At 45.7% G+C, this 18,064-nt stretch overlaps 1 protein-coding gene across 1 annotated transcript in view; it reads right to left on the bottom strand.

The window, feature by feature from the left end:
* The window catches only part of LOC308401780 (S-arrestin-like), a 23,251-nt gene extending 5,447 nt beyond the window's left edge, over positions 1-17,804 (bottom strand). Inside the window, exons 1-14 of the mRNA XM_080890189.1 lie at positions 16,498-17,804; positions 10,394-10,461; positions 9,741-9,801; positions 8,182-8,226; positions 7,617-7,816; positions 6,636-6,695; positions 6,363-6,430; positions 6,151-6,286; positions 5,949-6,033; positions 5,189-5,261; positions 3,674-3,811; positions 1,185-1,262; positions 609-623; positions 433-485 (exon numbers count right to left, since the gene is read on the bottom strand). Of these exons, the coding sequence (XP_080746315.1) occupies positions 433-485; positions 609-623; positions 1,185-1,262; positions 3,674-3,811; positions 5,189-5,261; positions 5,949-6,033; positions 6,151-6,286; positions 6,363-6,430; positions 6,636-6,695; positions 7,617-7,816; positions 8,182-8,226; positions 9,741-9,801; positions 10,394-10,441 (1,060 nt within the window). The 5' untranslated portion in view covers positions 10,442-10,461; positions 16,498-17,804. The remainder of the gene's footprint in view (positions 1-432; positions 486-608; positions 624-1,184; positions 1,263-3,673; positions 3,812-5,188; positions 5,262-5,948; positions 6,034-6,150; positions 6,287-6,362; positions 6,431-6,635; positions 6,696-7,616; positions 7,817-8,181; positions 8,227-9,740; positions 9,802-10,393; positions 10,462-16,497) is intronic.
* Between the last annotated feature and the right edge of the window lie 260 nt (positions 17,805-18,064).

Genomic DNA, 18,064 nt, shown 5'->3' with positions numbered 1-18,064 from the left:
ACGTAAACAGACACACACACACGTAAACACACACACATAAACACACACACACGTAAACACACACACACACACACGTAAACACACACACACACACACACGTAAACACACACACACACACGTAAACACACACACACGTAAACACACACACACGTAAACACACACACAGCTGGACCAGCTTATGAGCCGGTTTACATGAGAACATGTTCTGTGTGTGTGTTTACGTGTGTGTGTGTGTGTTTACGTGTGTGTGTGTTTACGTGTGTGTGTGTTTATGTGTGTGTGTTTACGTGTGTGTGTGTGTGTGTGTTTACGTGTGTGTGTGTTTATGTGTGTGTGTTTACGTGTGTGTGTGTGTGTTTACGTGTGTGTGTGTTTATGTGTGTGTGTTTACGTGTGTGTGTGTGTGTTGTGGAAGCTGAAAGAAATCTGTACCTGGTTCAGGTTTGGGATGCATGAGCCTGAAGGGAACCTCCAGAGACACCTCACTGTAAAGCACAGACACAGCTGTGAGTCCAGATGTTTTACACACACACACACACACACACACACACACACACACACACACACACACACACACACACACACAGTGTGTCTGAGCGTGACCCTACCTGGATCCCACCATCCTGTCAATGAAGGGCAGCAGAGAGAGAACAGACACAAAGAGTCAGATTGCTTTGAGGTTAATTTTCCCTCTGATATGAGGCGCAGCGTGCGGGCACGACCCTGGCTGAGAGAGCGCTCCTATTGGTCAGTGACACTTCAGGCTCTCTGATTTGAAAAGATGGAGTTTCATGACCCTGGCACATGATAGAGGTGTGTGGCTGGTGTCCAGGTCAGCTGACCCAGGAGGCTGTCACAGCCCCACATAGCAAAATTGGTATGGCCCAGATCAGGCCCACACAATGTTCTTACACATGGCCCACATACCGCAAAAAATGACGGCCCTTTGGTGGCCCAGATCTGGTTGACATACACTCTGCCGTGACACCGGTCAGTCAGAAGTGCATAAATTTTTGTTGTTCTGTGTCATCAGTTGCTCGTATTCACAATGTGTTCAAACCACTGCCTCGTCACACCTGAGCTGCTGTAAGTGAGGTCAGGCAGAGGGCCTGTAGTGACCTTTGACCCCTCACCAGACACCTGAACATACACACACTGTTAACAGCAGGAAGTGTGAGACTCACCCTGAGGCGACCATCCTCAGCACGACCTTATAGGAGACCAGAATCCCCTGAACCTCCTTCAGGACCTCCTGCTTCACACTGAGACACAGACAGCTCTCATCAGCTTAAGGAAAACTTTCTGAAAGTCACACAACGCTCTTTCGCTAAGCTCAGGAAACTCAGGTGCTCTCGGCATTGTGTACTAGCACGCTATGTGGTTAAAGGACAGGTTCACAGCTCTGTCAGGGGTCACAGGTGTCTGAAAGCACGAGCAAGGTTTCAGGCTCGTCGGCACAAACTGAGAGTCAGGAACCGTTTGCAGCACAGAGCTTCAGATCATCCAGAGTCCCTGTGGTGTTTCTAACCCAGCAGCTAGAAACAGGTCAGAGATCTGACCCCGCAGAGGAGACATTAGGAGGGAGATGTCCGAATCATCGAATCAAATAATCGTCTCACTAACGTTTGGGATGCTTCTGGTTCCACCTCTAAGAAGAAAGTTAAACTGTGGAGGCTTCATGACCTGACAGAACAAAACGAGACCTCGGCTCTGACACTTGGATGAGTCCATTTCTATCATATTTCTAATTTCAGTGGTTGATGTTCTGGAAAACATAGTTCAGTCTCCTGGAGGCTTCCAGTCGTCAGAGGTCATCAAGCTGTGATTTAAATTGAAAAATTTGCCAAAGTGATCCCACTATATAAAACTGGTGATAAACAGATTGTGTCAAACTATGGACCGGTATCTTTACTGCCTCAGTTTTCAAAGATTCTTGAAAAACTATTTGCAAACAAACTAGATTCTTTTATTGATAAATATGATTTATTGAATGATCATCAGTATGGGTTCAGAAGAAATCGCTCAACATCTCTAGCTGTGATGGAATTTATTGAAAATATTGCAACGGCTGTGGATGAAAAACAGTTTGGAATAGGTGTGTTCATTGATTTATGTAAAGCCTTTGATACGATAGATCATTCTTTACTTTTACAGAAGTGTGAAAGGTATGGTTTAAGAGGTGTTGTACAATTTTGGTTAAATAGTTACTTGAATAATAGGTTCCAATATGTGAGTATTAATAACATGAAATCTAAACTTAGAAAAGTAACTTGTGAAGGTCCGCAAGGATCTGTTTTGGGACCTAAGTTACTTTTACTTTATATAAATGATATTTGTACAGCCAGTGATGCTTTAAAATATGTGATGTTTGCTGATGATACAAACTTATTTTGCTCTGGAAAAGACATAAAGAAATTACTGAAAACAGTAGAAACAGAACTCATGAAGTTAAATAGATGGTTTGTATTTAATAAACTATCATTGAATGAAAGTAAAACAAAATTTATGTTATTTGGAGGTAGTAAAAGTAATATTAAAGTAAAATTGAATTTAAATAATGTTGAACTTGAAAGAGTATATGAGCCAAAATTTTTAGGAGTAATTATTGATGATAAACTTTGTTGGAAGCCCCACATAGAACATGTGAAACGAAAATTATCCAAGTCTATTTCTATTCTTTATAAAACAAGAGATTCTTTGAATAAGAACTGCCTTTATTTATTGTATACTTCCCTTTGTTTGCCTTATATGACCTACTGTGCAGAAATTTGGGGGAACACATACAAAACATATTTGGATTCAATATTTAAGTTGCAAAAAAGAGCTATTAGAATAATAAATAAAGTTGGATACAGGGAGTCCACCAACCAGTTTTCTGTAGGATCCTCTATGTTAAAATTCATGGACATTATATATTCTAAAACTTTAGAGATGATATATCGAGTGATGAAAAAGAATATTCCAATTTGTACTTTAAGGATGTTTCAACTAAGAGATGGAAAATATGATTTGAGGGGGTCTTATGTGTTTGAAATGCCTAAAGTGAGAACCAATGTTAAGTATGTGTGTCAGTTTTGGGAGTGAAATTATGGAACGGACTTAATGATGAACTGAAGATGTGTTTTTCTTTGTCATTCTTCAGGAAGCTTTTAAAAATTAGTATTATACAAGGTTATAGAAATTTGGTTTGTTAAATTTTTTTTGTGTTGATTTAATTTCTTGATTTATCATTGATTTCTTTTCAAACTGTTATACAACTTATTTATCAATGCTATTTATTTTCTTGGTTAAGGATTTGATTACTTCTATGGGGGTAAGGGATAGGATAAGTATAAGCCATAAGGCTTCAGCCTATTCACTTTTCGGTTTCTGTTTGAGTACTTTTATGTAAAATTATAATCTGTTGTTGTTGTTGACTGAAATAAAAATTTCAATTCAAATTCAACTGAGGCTCCATCACCTCGACGGCCTGACCGGACTTCAGGCTCATCTGATGGAGTCTCCGGAGATCTCGTGAGAATGCAGCCGGTCTGAACACTGTGTGTATTTTGCCCAGAATGCTCTGATGACAGATCTGTCTCACCTGCCAGGTTAAATCATGTGAACCTGTCCTTTAAAGAGCAGCCGTGTTTCCTGTCTAACACCATCATTAAAACCTCAGTGTGTCTCTGACATGCTCGATGAAGCCAGGTTGGTGTCCTCGTGTTTAAGTCGCCCATCCAAAGCGAGTCCTCTGCGGTCTTTGTTGTATGCCAGCAGAGGGTGCAGGGTGTACTCCTGCTTCAGACTGGTGCCACAAGGCACAGAGTCACTGTAACCGAAAACATAACATGATTAGAAACCTCTTGGTCAAACCCAGGGTGGTTAAAACTAACCCAGCTGACAGTGTGAGGTCACTAGGAGTATCTTTAGACCAGGGGTCACAACCTTTAAGACCCAAAGAGCCACTTGGAGCCGGTTTCCACGCAAAAGAAAACACTGAGAGCCGCAAATACTTTGTGACGTCTAAAATGAAGATAACACTGTACATATTGTTTTTTTACCTTTATGCTTTGTGTGAACAGCTAAAGTGTGTTGCTTATGAAATCCGTGAAGTGCTACAGAGAAAACTACATTTTATTTATGTAATGAACACATTTCGATCTCTTAAAGAAATATAACAAAAGGAAAGCTGAACTACAATGATCCAGCAAACAAAAACTGCTGTGAGCCGCCAGCCTTATATCTCCTTTGGGCTTTTGGAGCCTTGACCTGACTTTGAAAAATAGATATTTACAAAATTCTGCCTAAATATGTATTTTACCTGGTTAATGTGTGCGGTGGGGCGTGGTCTGCAGCGCCGCTGCAGGGGAGGCGGACGCACCTGAGCGGCACCAGCAATCACGCCTCGCCACCTTAAAGTCTGTGCTCTCTCTGCGGTTGTGTGTCGGGCTGTGAGCTGCAAAGCTACAGCCGGCTGTGTGCGTACAGCAGCCGTGTGTGAAAGTGGTCAATAAAGAGATGCTGTAAAGCGTGTTCATGCAAACATCGTCAGGTCTGCCGTGACATGTTTACAACGGGACTTCTGCTCCTGAACCTCTGCGCACAGTGAAGTCACTTCATCTTTACAGGACTGTAAGCTGTCGTCTGTGAGGCGTGAGCGTGTTTGTTTTTAACATAGTTCGCGGTGGAGCTGCTGACATAATGTGGATCCGAAGGTCCATAATTGGCCTACCTGGGGTTGAAAGTCTCGGTAAATGCAGGCGTTTCAGCGGGCACACCGGCTTCCGCCAGTGTGACGCTTATTTTGAGCGATGAAGAAATAATAGAAAATAAAAGTGTATTTTTATATTTCAATATCACAATAATCTTCCAATTTAGAACTACAAGTTTAAAAAGAACTAATACAAAAAAATACACTTCAGCTAAATGTAATTTATTTTCCCAAACCACGCAGAGCCGCAGTATAAGGACTAAAGAGCCGCAGGTTGCCGACCCCTGCTTTAGACCAAGATGTATCAGGTACGACAGGGGCACATCTGTTTTTAAACAGATCAATGCAAAAATTAAATGTACAGGAAACATCTTCCTTTTGAAAAAAGAAAAAATGTTCTGTCTGATCAAACTGAGACCATGAACGCAACTCCTGCTTTAAGTTCCCTCAGAAAATATTCAAAAGAAATATACTTCTGTTATATCCTTAACTCACCTGGTCTCCTCTTTGGCCACAGACTTGACGTACTTATCGTTGGAGTAAAGGATGACGTGGGCCACCTGCTCGACTAAGCACAGAAACTCAAAGTAAGCCACCGTGCTGCTGCAGACAGGGAACACACCTGTCTGCTGTCAGAGGCCTGCAGGTGAGGCAGCGTGTCACCGCCACAGACACCTTTCCTCATGTTTACAAGGAGCAGCTTTTCTGGTTAAACATCTCCTTAGGTCACAATTCAGTTTGGCCAATCGTGTCTGAGCAGGCTTTGGTTGCATGACTTTTTAAATTTATGCTAATGGAAGGAAGTGTTATCAGCTGATGTCTCCAGTCAACCCGATACCACTGCAAAGTGCGTATTAGACACGCCGTCCACTGTGTCCATTTCACCCTTTGCCCCTCCAAAGAGTGAAATGTGCAAGCGTGCAGTAAGCTGCAGTACCAGCAGGGGGAGACATTTTATTTAAAGTCATTATGTCTTGAAATAAATAAGCCAACAAAATAATGTAAATACATATTAGCTGCCTAGCTTAGATGTTTCTGGAGAGTAAGGACTCTGGAATGGACTTCATACAGTTTTTGTTCACTACAGACTTCTCGGCTTTAAATCAGTCGTCTCCCCTGATGGTAATGCAACTTCTGCATGCTTGTACATTTCACGCTTTCCTTTATAAAAGGAAAAACTGGAGAAATGATGCTTGGTGGCAGAGACACGCTGCTCTACGTCACCTTAAGTACTCTGAAGCCAAACTGATGTCACCTGACAAGCTGATGTCTTTGATGTTCCTGCTGGACGAGTTGGTGATTTCAACATTGGCTTTGAGCGGCTCGCCGTGGTAAAAAGTCTGCAGACAGGTAAGCAGACAGGTAAAGTGCTTTCATGAGTATATCTGTGAGAGTCCTCCAGCTTTCAGAACCTGGTGGTTCTGATGTCTGATTCAGAACCTGACTGAAGCTCTGACCTCTTTGGGCAGGCTCAGTTTCACATGCAGAGGTTTCTCGGACATCAGGAACTCAAAGGTTGTCTCTGCGCTGGGAAGCAGTTTGCTGTCCTCTGGACTGAACTGGATCTTACGGATGGTGAGACGGACAGAACTCCTGCAGAGAGGACGGAGGAACACGTGAAAGGCTGTCCATCGAGTCTTCAGACTGAGATCCACTCTGAGCGACTCACTGTTTGTCGATCTTCTCGTCCTGGTTCTCACCACAGAAAGCTTTCACCTCAAATTCCACCGCACATTTCTGTCCAGCACACAGAAACACACAGTTTGCACATTTACAGCTAGTATCATTCATCGGGCAAATTGGCTGCTTTCAGAGGACTGCGTGACAACGCAGAGAGAGGGAAGCTGATGTGAAACATCAGTGTGTGTACTCTGAGACTTTGTGGTGCTGAAGCAATGTACAGATGAAGAACATGAAAGGCTGAGTGTAGTGATGGCGTTACCTTCCCCACGTCGGACAGTCCGGGCTGCAGAGTGATGGAGCAGGGCAGGTTGTCTGGAAACTGAAGCACATTAGACCGTCACGCTCGTCCTGTACGGTACCCGAATTGGTACGTCTCATTCTAACCTCTTCAACAATAAACACAGGAATAGTAACTAATCAAGACAATCTATACGATTAGAAGAGTGAAACCCACCCCTTCCTCTGTAACTGCGCCACAGACACACGCTGGTGACTACAGAACAATGACCTCGCCCGTGTTCAGATTTCAGTCAGGTTCTCGAAGGTTCTCATACAGCTACAGAGAACCCTCCTCTTTATTTCTGAAAATTTCTTCCCTAAAATGTTAGATTGTCTTTCTGAACGGTTAATGATCATTAATTTCTAACCTCTCAGAGAACTCTACTCTTTTCTGCTCAAATGTGGACATCCATCCATCCTATTCTGCTGGAGCCTATCCCAGCTGTCTTAGGGCAAGAGGCAGGTTACAACCTGAACAGGTCGACAGTCTAGAGTTTCCAGTGAACTTGACCTGCATGTCTTTGGACTGTGGGAGGAAGCCGTAGAGAACCCACGCACACGGGGAGAACATGCAAACTCCACACAGAAAGACCCCTGTGGTTGAGTCAAGCTCAGGACCTTCTTGCTGTGAGGCAACAGTGCTAACCACTGTGCCACATTTCTAGTTTTAAAGAGAGTTTTAACAGATTTCTGAGACATTTGTGGGGGTTTTGTTATTCTGACTGGTGCTCTAATTTTTTATTCATTCTGTAATCAGGTTTTCCTTTTTTACCTTGAGGATTTTGGATGACGATTTAGGCCAGATCTGCACTGGGTACAAAACCTAACACAACAAAAAGGACTCTATTCCAGACATGACAAATGTGGCCTTTCTGTTTTCTATCCTTGAACCTGATGGAGGGATTAAACCTCTTCCTCTAGCAGGGCCTGATCTTTCCAGATGTTCCAGGCTGTTCCTCACCTCGAAGAAAAAGGGGAAGGCGTTGTTTCCAAGCTTTTGCAGCAACTTCTGCTGGATCTTGGTGTGGGTGAGCTTTTCTTTGTCCTGCAGCTCGGGGTAAACCTGCCGGGTCACCAGGAAGAGGTCCCTCCTGAAGGCCACGCCCATCACATCCATGTCCTGACGGCCGTAGCGAAATGTGCACGACAGCATCACATACACTAACAGACACCGAAAAACAGGAATGAAGCCACACATCCAAGAACATGCTGCACCAGGAGAATCTGGCTCCATCAAACCTAAATCAGTGTGAATAGAAGCTGGAGAAACGTCTGTCAGAAGCTGCTTATTGTTCTCTGAGATCTTTTGTGTCGCACCCACCCCACACTGCAGAGAAATGTTCATCTGCACAGAAAGAAGCTTTCATTCAGTGAAATATGTTTTACACAGGAGCCACAGTCATAAGCCCTGTGGACCTCCTCCGGTAAAGCTGAGCTTCTCCACACTGACGGGCTGAAGGAGGGAGTCCCACGGCACCTCCTCCGGGTTCTGTCTTATGTTACTGCACACATTTAAACACACTGACCTTTCTTTCCTTTGAGCTGCACTGGGTCAATCACAATCACGCCATCTGTAGGAAACAGGAAGTGATCAAATCACAACACATTCCTGACTGTTTTAAAGGTTTGTCACTGTCCTCCTACTGGGCATGAGCAGAAATGGTCAACTACTTCCTGCTCTGCTACCATCCCCATATCCATGGCTAGTTTACAATTAGCAGTAAAACCAGTGAGCACTGTTCTTCAGTCTGTTCACTGCGGTGTATGGATCCCACAGCACAGGCCACCCCTTCTTCTTTAGCTCTCAGTGAAGGCGGTCGCACTTTTCTCCTCTCCTCCTCACCCTTATCTTCCCTGCTTAGCCTCTATGTCCTTGTCTTGTCTCGTGTGCATTACTTTCCCTGGAACAGTCTCTCACTGTCGTTCTCTAAAACCTAAAGAGAATTATGGATTTGATCAACTGGTCTCTGAATGCTATTGACACCCTTTTCTCAACAAGAAGTCTGGGCTCGGGAGAGCCTGAGTGCCCTGGAGGGACTTTCCCTGCCGGATACACGATGGACGGGTGGCAGAACTGGAGGACTGTGTGCCTGGCGGGACTGTCGATCGAGGACGCTGAAGATATCTATCTATTCGGAACCGTGATAACAGGGTTCATGCTGATCGGCGTTGGCCTAGCCCTGGTTTATCGGAGAAATAAGAGAGCGGAACCGGCTGTTCAAACCCCCCCAAGGCTGCCCGCTGGGATCGAAACGGAACGAGGCGCGACCTCTCACAACGAACGTAATATGGTCAACACCTTGGAGACGCTTGCAGCTGCTGTGAAGGCTCAAAACAACACCATTGAGCGTATGAGGGGAAACATCAGAGAGAGGCCTGCTCACAATGAGACCCTTGAGCGACAGTTGGAACGGATCACTGCAGTTGTGAGGTCTCAGAATCAAAAGAATGACAACACCATGGAACAGAAGTTTGATACCATCATGGGGAGGCTCGCGGCTGCCTGCTGTAACCCTAATTTCCCTCGGGAAGATTAAAGTATTCTGATTCTGATTCTGAACATTCACCATGAGCGCTGTGTGGTGGAGAAGCTCTGTTTAAAGAGTCGGTCCTGGGTCTTTGACCCAGTTTGGAGTGAAGTATGGTTTGTGACTCAGATTTCATATTCTAGCTCTGTCTTTATTTCTATATTTCATAGTGCTCTGAATTTTTCATTATTCACATTTCTAGTTCTATGTTTCTTGTTCATGTTTGGTGTCTTCGTTTCCGGTCTGTCCCTGTCTTGTACCTGTATCTCTCTCCTTCTCTGGTCTGTCTTTGTGGCTCTTTACTGTCGTAGTCATGTCTCTGTGTTCTGCTCATTTGTCTCCACAGTCTGTCATGTCTCCATGTTTTTCTTCCCCAGTCTTTGTGGGGTCCTGACAGAGTTTATGCTTTTTTCTCTCACAGGGCTCAGCACATGCAGAGATGTCATGAAGACATAGGCCTGCATCTGTCAGTCCCCCATCTTTAAACATTTTCAAGAAACATTTTTCAATCAGTAGCAAAAGCAGAGCGAGAGCAGGTAGTTAGCATCAGGACTCACCGACTGGATCCACAAAGTCGCAGTGATCCACAAAGTCCCTCTTTGCCATGTAGACGGTCACCTGAAAACACACGAGGGTCACGTAAGACTCAGAGTCTGCAGGAGCTCCACATTCCCTCTAAGCAGGGTGGACCATCACATGCTTGCAGAGGCAGAAATGACAGCACAGCTCTGAGTAGAGGTTTTTTTTTGTGCTTTTAGTTTCCCACAGACCGGGAGCAGAAGGCGCATCGGTTCAGTTCATCGATGGAGTTAATGTTTTTGAACCTTTTCCCATTCTGAGGTCAGAAATAAAAAAAAACCTGAATGTTTACCCGCAGGCAAAGCAGACATTAATATTACAGTTACTCTGTCACATGTCAGTTCAATTTGGATTTCAGCACAAAGATGCCATCGCAACCCAGAGGGTCCGGATTAACAACCTGGATCCTGTTGCACACAGAGCGGTGGAGCAAGATCAAGGACCAGAACTTTATGGATGCCTTAAATGGTGCCCTGAGTACAAATCAGCATCCTTTCAGTGCTGATGTTTCTATTAGGGGGAAACTTTAGTCTCTCCAAAAGGAACTTTGATATGACCTCTGCTCTGGGTTTCTAAACCACATCTTCTCCATGACTTATGATGTCGATGCTGAACTATCTTCAGAACTTACCGACTTGTCACGGGACACCTTTTTAAAGACGACGTGCTTGGGACTCATGCTGAGTGTTGGATCTTGACCTGCAGCACAGAGACATTCACATATCAAACGTTTATCATCTCAAAGTTAAATTGCACACAGCCCTCACACCTAAACATCCACTCGTGCATCTATGGATGATTAAAGCATCCCAGTAATATGACCAACTGAGAACACAGGCAGCAGATCTAACGCAGTTTTCTTTAACATTGTACAGACATGAAAGAAACTCCGACTAATAAGAATAATAAAAAAGATCTGGTGGATGGAGCACTCCAGCTGTGGTTTCGGTGGGTGATGGTCTGGGCTGTACTCGGGTCAGTTATGGAGCCGTGCTGCTGCAGGCTGTGCTCAGTGAGATTTCTTCATTGTCTGGAATCACAGACGCTGTCCAGACAGAGCACATTCTCCTACAGCTGCAGATGTGCCTCAGCATTAATGACGCCATCACAGATGTGCCAGCTACCCCTGCACCTGCTCGGAGGAGGTGGGGGAGTTTCTGGATCTTCGTGTGGATGCAGTGATGTGCTCCACTCCTGTTCCATGTTGCATCCACCAACACCAACCAACATCTACCAGTACCTACCAAGATCCACCAAAATCAACCAACATCTACCGACATCTGTCTATGAAGGTTCTCAGTCATCCAGGTCATCAGGGTGGTTGTAGCTAAGGTGGTAGAGCAGGTCATCTACTGTTCGAAAGGTTGGTGGTTCGATTCCTGGCTTCCCCTAGTCTGCATGCCAAATATCCTTGGGCAAGATACTAACCCCAAATTGCTCTCTGATATGTGTGTGTGAATGTTACTTAGAAAGCACTTAGAAAAATGTGCTTGTGTGAATGGGTGAATGCACAAGTTGTGTTAAGCGCTTTGAGTGCTCAGAAGAGTATAAAAGCGCTATATAAGAACCAGTCCATTTACCATCGTAGTCTAAGGAGCTTGGAAAGAAAAGCGTTTGTTGGTGGATGTTGGTTGATCTTGCTAGATTAAGGAGGTTGGAAAGAAAAGCTGGACTTCTTTAAGTTGCTTTAAGACGTTTCACCTGTCATCCGAAAAGCTTCTTCAGTTCTAAGAGTCAAATGGTGTAGAGTCCCAGATTTTAAACCCTGTGGGAGTGTCCCCCCAAGAGGGACAAAGTACCCCCTGATGATCCTCTAATCACATGAGCCAAGGTGTGAAAACGGGTGTTCCTCACCCTCTGGAACACAAACTTGGAGTAATCAGGACCCTACACCACCGGGCAGAACATGTTCCCTCTAAGCCTGAGGGAAAAAAGAAGGAACACACACATGTAAAGGAAGCACTTTGTCAGGATCCTGGGTCGCTCAGACCCAGGATCCCTGGGCAGTCGTGGACTGGTGATATTATATGTATTTTTGGTGTTGCTGCTGCTCTTCTCCATGCTTGTAGATGTGTGTGTGTGTGTGTGTGTGTATGTATGGGTGCAGGTGTGTATGTACACTGGTTTACAGGCGCCTTCAGGCCTGGTGGGTGTGGCCCGGGAAGGGAACTGGCCACACCCGAAGCTACACACCTGCCGCTGATCAGGGCTCGTCGGGGGAGCTACTTAGGAGAGTCTTGGAGCTCCCACCGACGCGGGATCATTCCATGAGACGCCACGTTAGGCTTCTGCTTAGTTAAGTCTGTGAGTGTATGCCTACTGGAATTGAGTGCCTTTTTTTTTTTTTTTTTTTTGTGTGTCCCGTTTGGATCTATAGCCATCAGAATTGTTGTCTTAAGGCCAAGAAAGATGCCAAGCGGATTTATTTTACCAAGTGGATCATCATGGCCTTGCCGTATTGGTCCATTTGATTGACCTTTATTATAATTATGAATTTATTTTATTTTCAGTTGCAAACGGGACAGACATGACTGGGGGATAGGACAGGGGGAAAGAATGAAAGAAAGAGAGGGAGAGAAAGAAAACCAGAGGGGAGAAGAGACGGTGAGAAGGGGGGAAGAAAGAAAAAAAAAAACAAAACTCCTGGGTCACCTGTATGGAGAAAAAAAACAGAAGAGAAAGCAAACAACAAAGAGCAACATAATAAAAAAAACAGCACCGTCACAATAAACTAGCTAGCAGTAGATATCAGTAGATACTAAATAATAAACGATATTGTGCAGCACGCAGGATAGACAGCGCACAATGTGCTTTGAGGCAGCAGCCAAGAAAGCTGTAGTCCGCGTCTGTGAATACCCGTGTGTACACCTGTGTGCATACCTGTGTGGATCAGCATGCTTGCATTCCAAAGGTTTCTCCATGTAACGATCTGCTAGGGAGTGTGGGGGGGCCACAGCCCCGTCCTCCAGGGTATGAAGCAGGTATGGAGGAGATCAAAACTCCAGCCATCCAGAGGCCCCCAGAACACAAGAGACCAAGGAAGACCAACAGAGGGGCAGCCGCGCCACTGTTCCAGTAAGAGCTGAGGAGAGTCCCAGATGAGGGCTCACTCAGCAGCCGCGGAGCAGAAGTCAGGGGGGGTTGCAGTGACGCGCCCGTGAGCTCCGCTGGCAGCCAGCTGTGCCTGAGTGACCGAGCCCCAGGCCGAGAGGCCGGGGGCACCCCACCTCCGAAGTGGCCCGAGCGAGCCCCAATAAGCGGCCGCCAAGGAGTGAGCCGGTGTGTACCCGGACGCCCACCCCCAGACACAAAGAACCACCAACGCACCGACACCTGAGGGAGTCCGCCACTGGCAGGGGAAGTGGTGGTGGGTGGAGATAGGCCTCCAAACCTTGGAGGGCCTGAGATGTCCCCAGAGAGGTGGCGTCTGATACCCAACCTGACATATAGACACAGACATACAGGCACACACAGATACAAACATCCATTCCCACCCTCATGCTCTCATATGCACTTACTCCACACTCAACCAACGTGGAGACAGACATAAAGAGACGCTGTACACACGATCACACTCCCCAAGCGTACTCTACGAACCGGGTCTAGGTACCCCCGCCCCTGGAGGGGGGAACTGCACCCAGACCCAGGTGGTGTTACCCTTTTCCCTGCGGTGGGGAGAGGCAGACCACCCCGACTCCGCAGCAGCAGGGAGGCCCCACACTCCAGACCGCAGTCGGACGGCCAACTCCTCCTAGCCCCCCCCCCCCGCTCCAGCAGGCCGCAGAGAATGGGGGTGAGAGAAGACTCCAAACCTCCCTCCACCCGCTCATTGTAGTGTTGATGCATGTGTGTTCTAAGGTGCAATTAAAACCCAGGAGGGCATGGAGCTACCTGCCAGAGAGCAGCAGGTAAGCGCATGGTCCCTCCTGCTAGCCCTCAATGTCTTCGTGTATTCAAAATTGAGAGGTGGGCAACGACGCCAGGGGTGAGGTGTACACCCTGATGGTAATTTGGACTCCGTGTATCGTGCCCACCAGAATTGAGTGTCTTGACGGCTGCCTCTGTCATTTTCCCCTCAGGAGGAGCGTGGAAAATCAGAGGGCAGCAGGCACGGGGTGTGTGTGGACACACGAGAGTGGAGAACACGGAGCACGGACTTTTTGGGAAGACACGACACGGGAGTCAAGGGAAAGCACGAGGATTTACTGTTATTGTTTCCATCACTGTAAATAAACGCACTGTTTATACACAGAGCACCGCGCCTGGGTCCTCATTCCCCAAATCCCCACGGTCTGCCATGCCAAACCGTGACACACTTAAAACATGCGGCTATCCTAATTGGGCATTTATAAAGTCAGCAAAGAGGCACAGATAAGAAGACCAGACACCAGCGAGGGAGGAAAAGAAGGACAGACGCAACAACATTGTCATCCCCTATGTAGCCGGTGTATCAGAGAAACTCAGGAGAGTTTTCTCCAAGCATGACATCCCGGTGTATTTCAGACCCAGCAACACGCTCAGACAGAAACTGGTTCACCCGAAAGACAAAACGCCAAAACACAAACTTAACAATGTGGTGTATGCTGTACAGTGCAGCGAGGAATGCCCAGACCTCTACATCGGAGAGACCAAACAGCCATTTCACAAGCGCATGGTACAACACAGAAGAGCCACCTCCACAGGCCAAGACTCAGCAGTCCATCTGCATCTAAAGGTCAAAGGTCACTCTTTGAGGATGCCAATGTTCACATGTTGGACAGAGAGGACAGATGGTTTGAAAGAGGAGTGAAAAAAGCATCTATGTCCACTGTGAGCGACCATCTTTGAACAGAGGCGGTGGTTTACAACACCAACTCTCTGCCATCTATAATCCAGTTTTGAGATCCTTCCCAGACGCCTTAACGCCCACTCACATCCTGGGCCATCTGACCTCAGGAAATCACATGATAGGGTGGGGCCAGGTTTCACAATGAACACACCCGAAACTCTGGCTGATTGGGACCCACACCCATTTTCACACCTTGGCTCACGTGATTAGGTAGAGGATCATCAGGTGGTCCTGTGTCCCTCTGTGGGGGGAAACTCCCACTGGGTTTAAATCTGGGACTCTCCACCATTTAACCCTAGAACTGAAGAAGCTTCTCGGATGAGAGGTGAAACGTCTTCAAGCAACTTAAAGAAGTCCAGACGCTTTTCTTTCGAACCTCCTTAATCTACCAACATCAACCAACAACCACCATGATCAACCAACATCTACCAACACCTACAAACATCTACCAACACCCACCAACATTCACCAACATGTACCAACATCCACCAACACAAAACCACATCCACCAATACCCACCAAGATCCACTAATGCCCACCAACACCCACCCACATCCACCAACATCCCACATCTCTGCAGCATCCTCCTCTGACTCCACCTCTCCATCCAATCATGAACTGTAGGTGAGGGACTCACTGACCTTTACAGTGACAAATGTTTTTCTCAGATTGTTGAACTGTGTGCTCACATCCTGACACGCAGAGTTGAACCCTTTACATCTCCTCTGAAGCTCTGAGAAGATCTTCTCGCCGTTCCACCTCAGTTGATGGCAGATGTTAATCCAGTTTTACTGGGTTTTTTTGTTTGTTTGTTTTTCAATCAAACTTAATGCTGCATCATATAAAATCAGGGGATACTACAAAAACAAATGTATGAGTTTTAACTTCTGGTAACTCGTCACCAAGTTTAAAAAGTAATTGATCAGATTTGTTGTTTCACATCAGCTGTGAAGCTGTTTGTGCTTTTAGGTGAAGCTTCACAGAATTAAGGAACATCAGCTGACCTTCAGACTTCCTCAATAAACTAATGAAACCCATCATCAAACACTCATTCACACTGATAACAGATTCATCTCTCACTGAACAGACTGACCTGAAGCTGCAGTGATGAAGACGAGCTGGAGAGAAGCAGGTTTGAAGCTGATCAGAACGATCAGTTGTATTTATAATCAGCACACAAAGCCTGGTCAGCATGCACATCATTACAGGAATAATCCTGCAGGCAGACACACACACACACACACACACACACACACACACACACACACCTTTTCTAGTGGGTTGATGAATTTTCTAAATTACCGACTGATGGCAACAAAAGCAGATTTGAATAAAAGTGGAATTAAACATCTTTAATCCAAACCCCTGACCTCACCATGCACCTGACCGTTGGAGCTTTGCAGTAAATTTGGACCTTTTAAATGATTATACTATCATCTCATATCTTTCATAACTTTTTCAGCTCAGCAGATCTCCACATCAAACTTTTTGGCTGAAAAAGATGTTTAAAGTCTTTTTAAAAATGCAGCCCGGTTGCTTCTACAGCGTCTGCAGGAGTCACAGTCAGAGCACTGAGCCTGCTCTCTGTGAGCAGCTGCGTGATGATCGATCAGAGTGTGAAGAACCTGCAGCAGTTTCATGTCTATTTATACAACACACACACACACACACACACACGTATATATATACACATGCAGATGAATGAAGACTAAAAGCACATGAGGTCAGATGGTTTTGGTTTGTGTATTGATCGATATTAATATGACATTAACATGATCAGCAGGATGCGAGTCAGCTGAGCCGATAAGTTTCTGTCACTCAGACTCAGCAGTCTGAGTGCTGACAGCAGCAACACACACACACACACACACACACACACACACACACACACACACACACACACACACCTGAAGCTTCGGTTGGACCTGTGTTGGTCTATTCAGCTGCTCGTTGATGCTTCTAAAAGTCTTAAAGGTGAGTCACCTGCAGGACCTGAAAGTGAGGACATCGTGGATATCAGCAGTAAGCGGACACGTTAACCTTTGACCTCAGTCACTGACACAGAGACATGTGACCATAGTCTGCTGTGTACAGTGTTGGGGAGTAACGGAATACATGTACCGCCGTTACGTATTTAGAATACAAAATATGAGTAACTGTATTCCGTTACAGTTACCGTTTAAAAAGGTGGTATTCAGAATACAGTTACTTTGTTGAAATAAATGGATTACACTGCGGTACTTTCCTGTTTCATATTGTCGCGGGTCAGGACTGTTTGGGTTTGTTTGACAGCTACGCTCTGTTGTTCCAGGCGGCAGCGTTACGGTTGCCATGGTTACAGGGCGACGCTCTCTCTCTCTCTGCGACTGTGTGTTTCCTGGGTGAGAGAGCGCCTTTTCGTTGTTGTGCTAAGCTAACAGGCAGAATGCTACAAGCATAGCTCTAAAGAATGTAGCATCATGGGCAGTGTAGTCCGTGCTGCAGGGAGAATGGACTGCCATACACGTTATGTGTCTGTGAGCGCGAGGAGGGAGAAAAAGGCGAGTGGAAAGGTACGAGTTGTCATCGAGGAAAAACGGGAGCTGGAAGCATGTAAATATAATAATAACCACTGCAGCCAAGAAGAGTGCCTGACGAGCCCAGTTGTAAGTAAGCTATTAAGACTCGACTGTACACCGTGTTCGTGTTTTCCTCCGAAAACAATAAGTTCCGTTGGAGCTAGGGTTGCCAACCGTCCCTTAAAAAACGGAATCGTCCCGTATTGAGCTAATAAGGGACGCACTTTGTCCCGTAATACAGTGAGAATCAAAAGTAGTCTATAAATGTTTATGGAATTAACGCTTTGTTTGAAAACATAATTCCCAGCCCCTCTCCTGCTTTGTGACCAATGAGCTGACAGCACACTTATGACAATTCGAGTATGACAATTCAGATTACCGCTCATCTCATTGGTCGAGGAAAGGTCGCTTGCGGAGAAAATACCGGAAGACAACAGATGACCACAACAAGAAGCATGGCCAACAGGGAAACAAACGCCGACTCTGCGGTGCAAGTCTCGGATGACAGTACACCTAAAGCTGGGCAAACACTGTGCGATTTTTTCAGTCACGTTATTCAGCTCCTGCTCAAACTGCACGATTGACTCGCAGGGGTTAGAAGTTCATAGGTCACGATGCAAGTCTCACACTATACGGCCCGATGCTCTGATGCGACCTGAGTGCTCACACTGTGCGTCCATAAAATGAAGGTTATAACAGAAAATCTGTCGCTCGCTCTCTCTGTCTGTCACTCACACAGACACACCACCACCATCAACTTTGCTAAATTGCTAATGAAAAACATGATCAGGCAGCTGTGATTGAGCAGCGATGTAAATCCAACTATTTTCACGGTTGTTGTGGTCGTGATAATTGTGTGATGCCACATCGAAAAGGCTCGGATGAGCTTTCCAAAGTTCTACAAGTTGTGCCTCCA

The sequence above is a fragment of the Rhamphochromis sp. 'chilingali' genome (assembly GCF_963969265.1).
Source record: "Rhamphochromis sp. 'chilingali' genome assembly, chromosome: 8".
Classification (NCBI taxonomy): domain Eukaryota; kingdom Metazoa; phylum Chordata; class Actinopteri; order Cichliformes; family Cichlidae; genus Rhamphochromis; species Rhamphochromis sp. 'chilingali'.
Note: the sequence above shows the minus strand (reverse complement) of the source record. Positions and strands in the feature narration are given on the sequence as shown.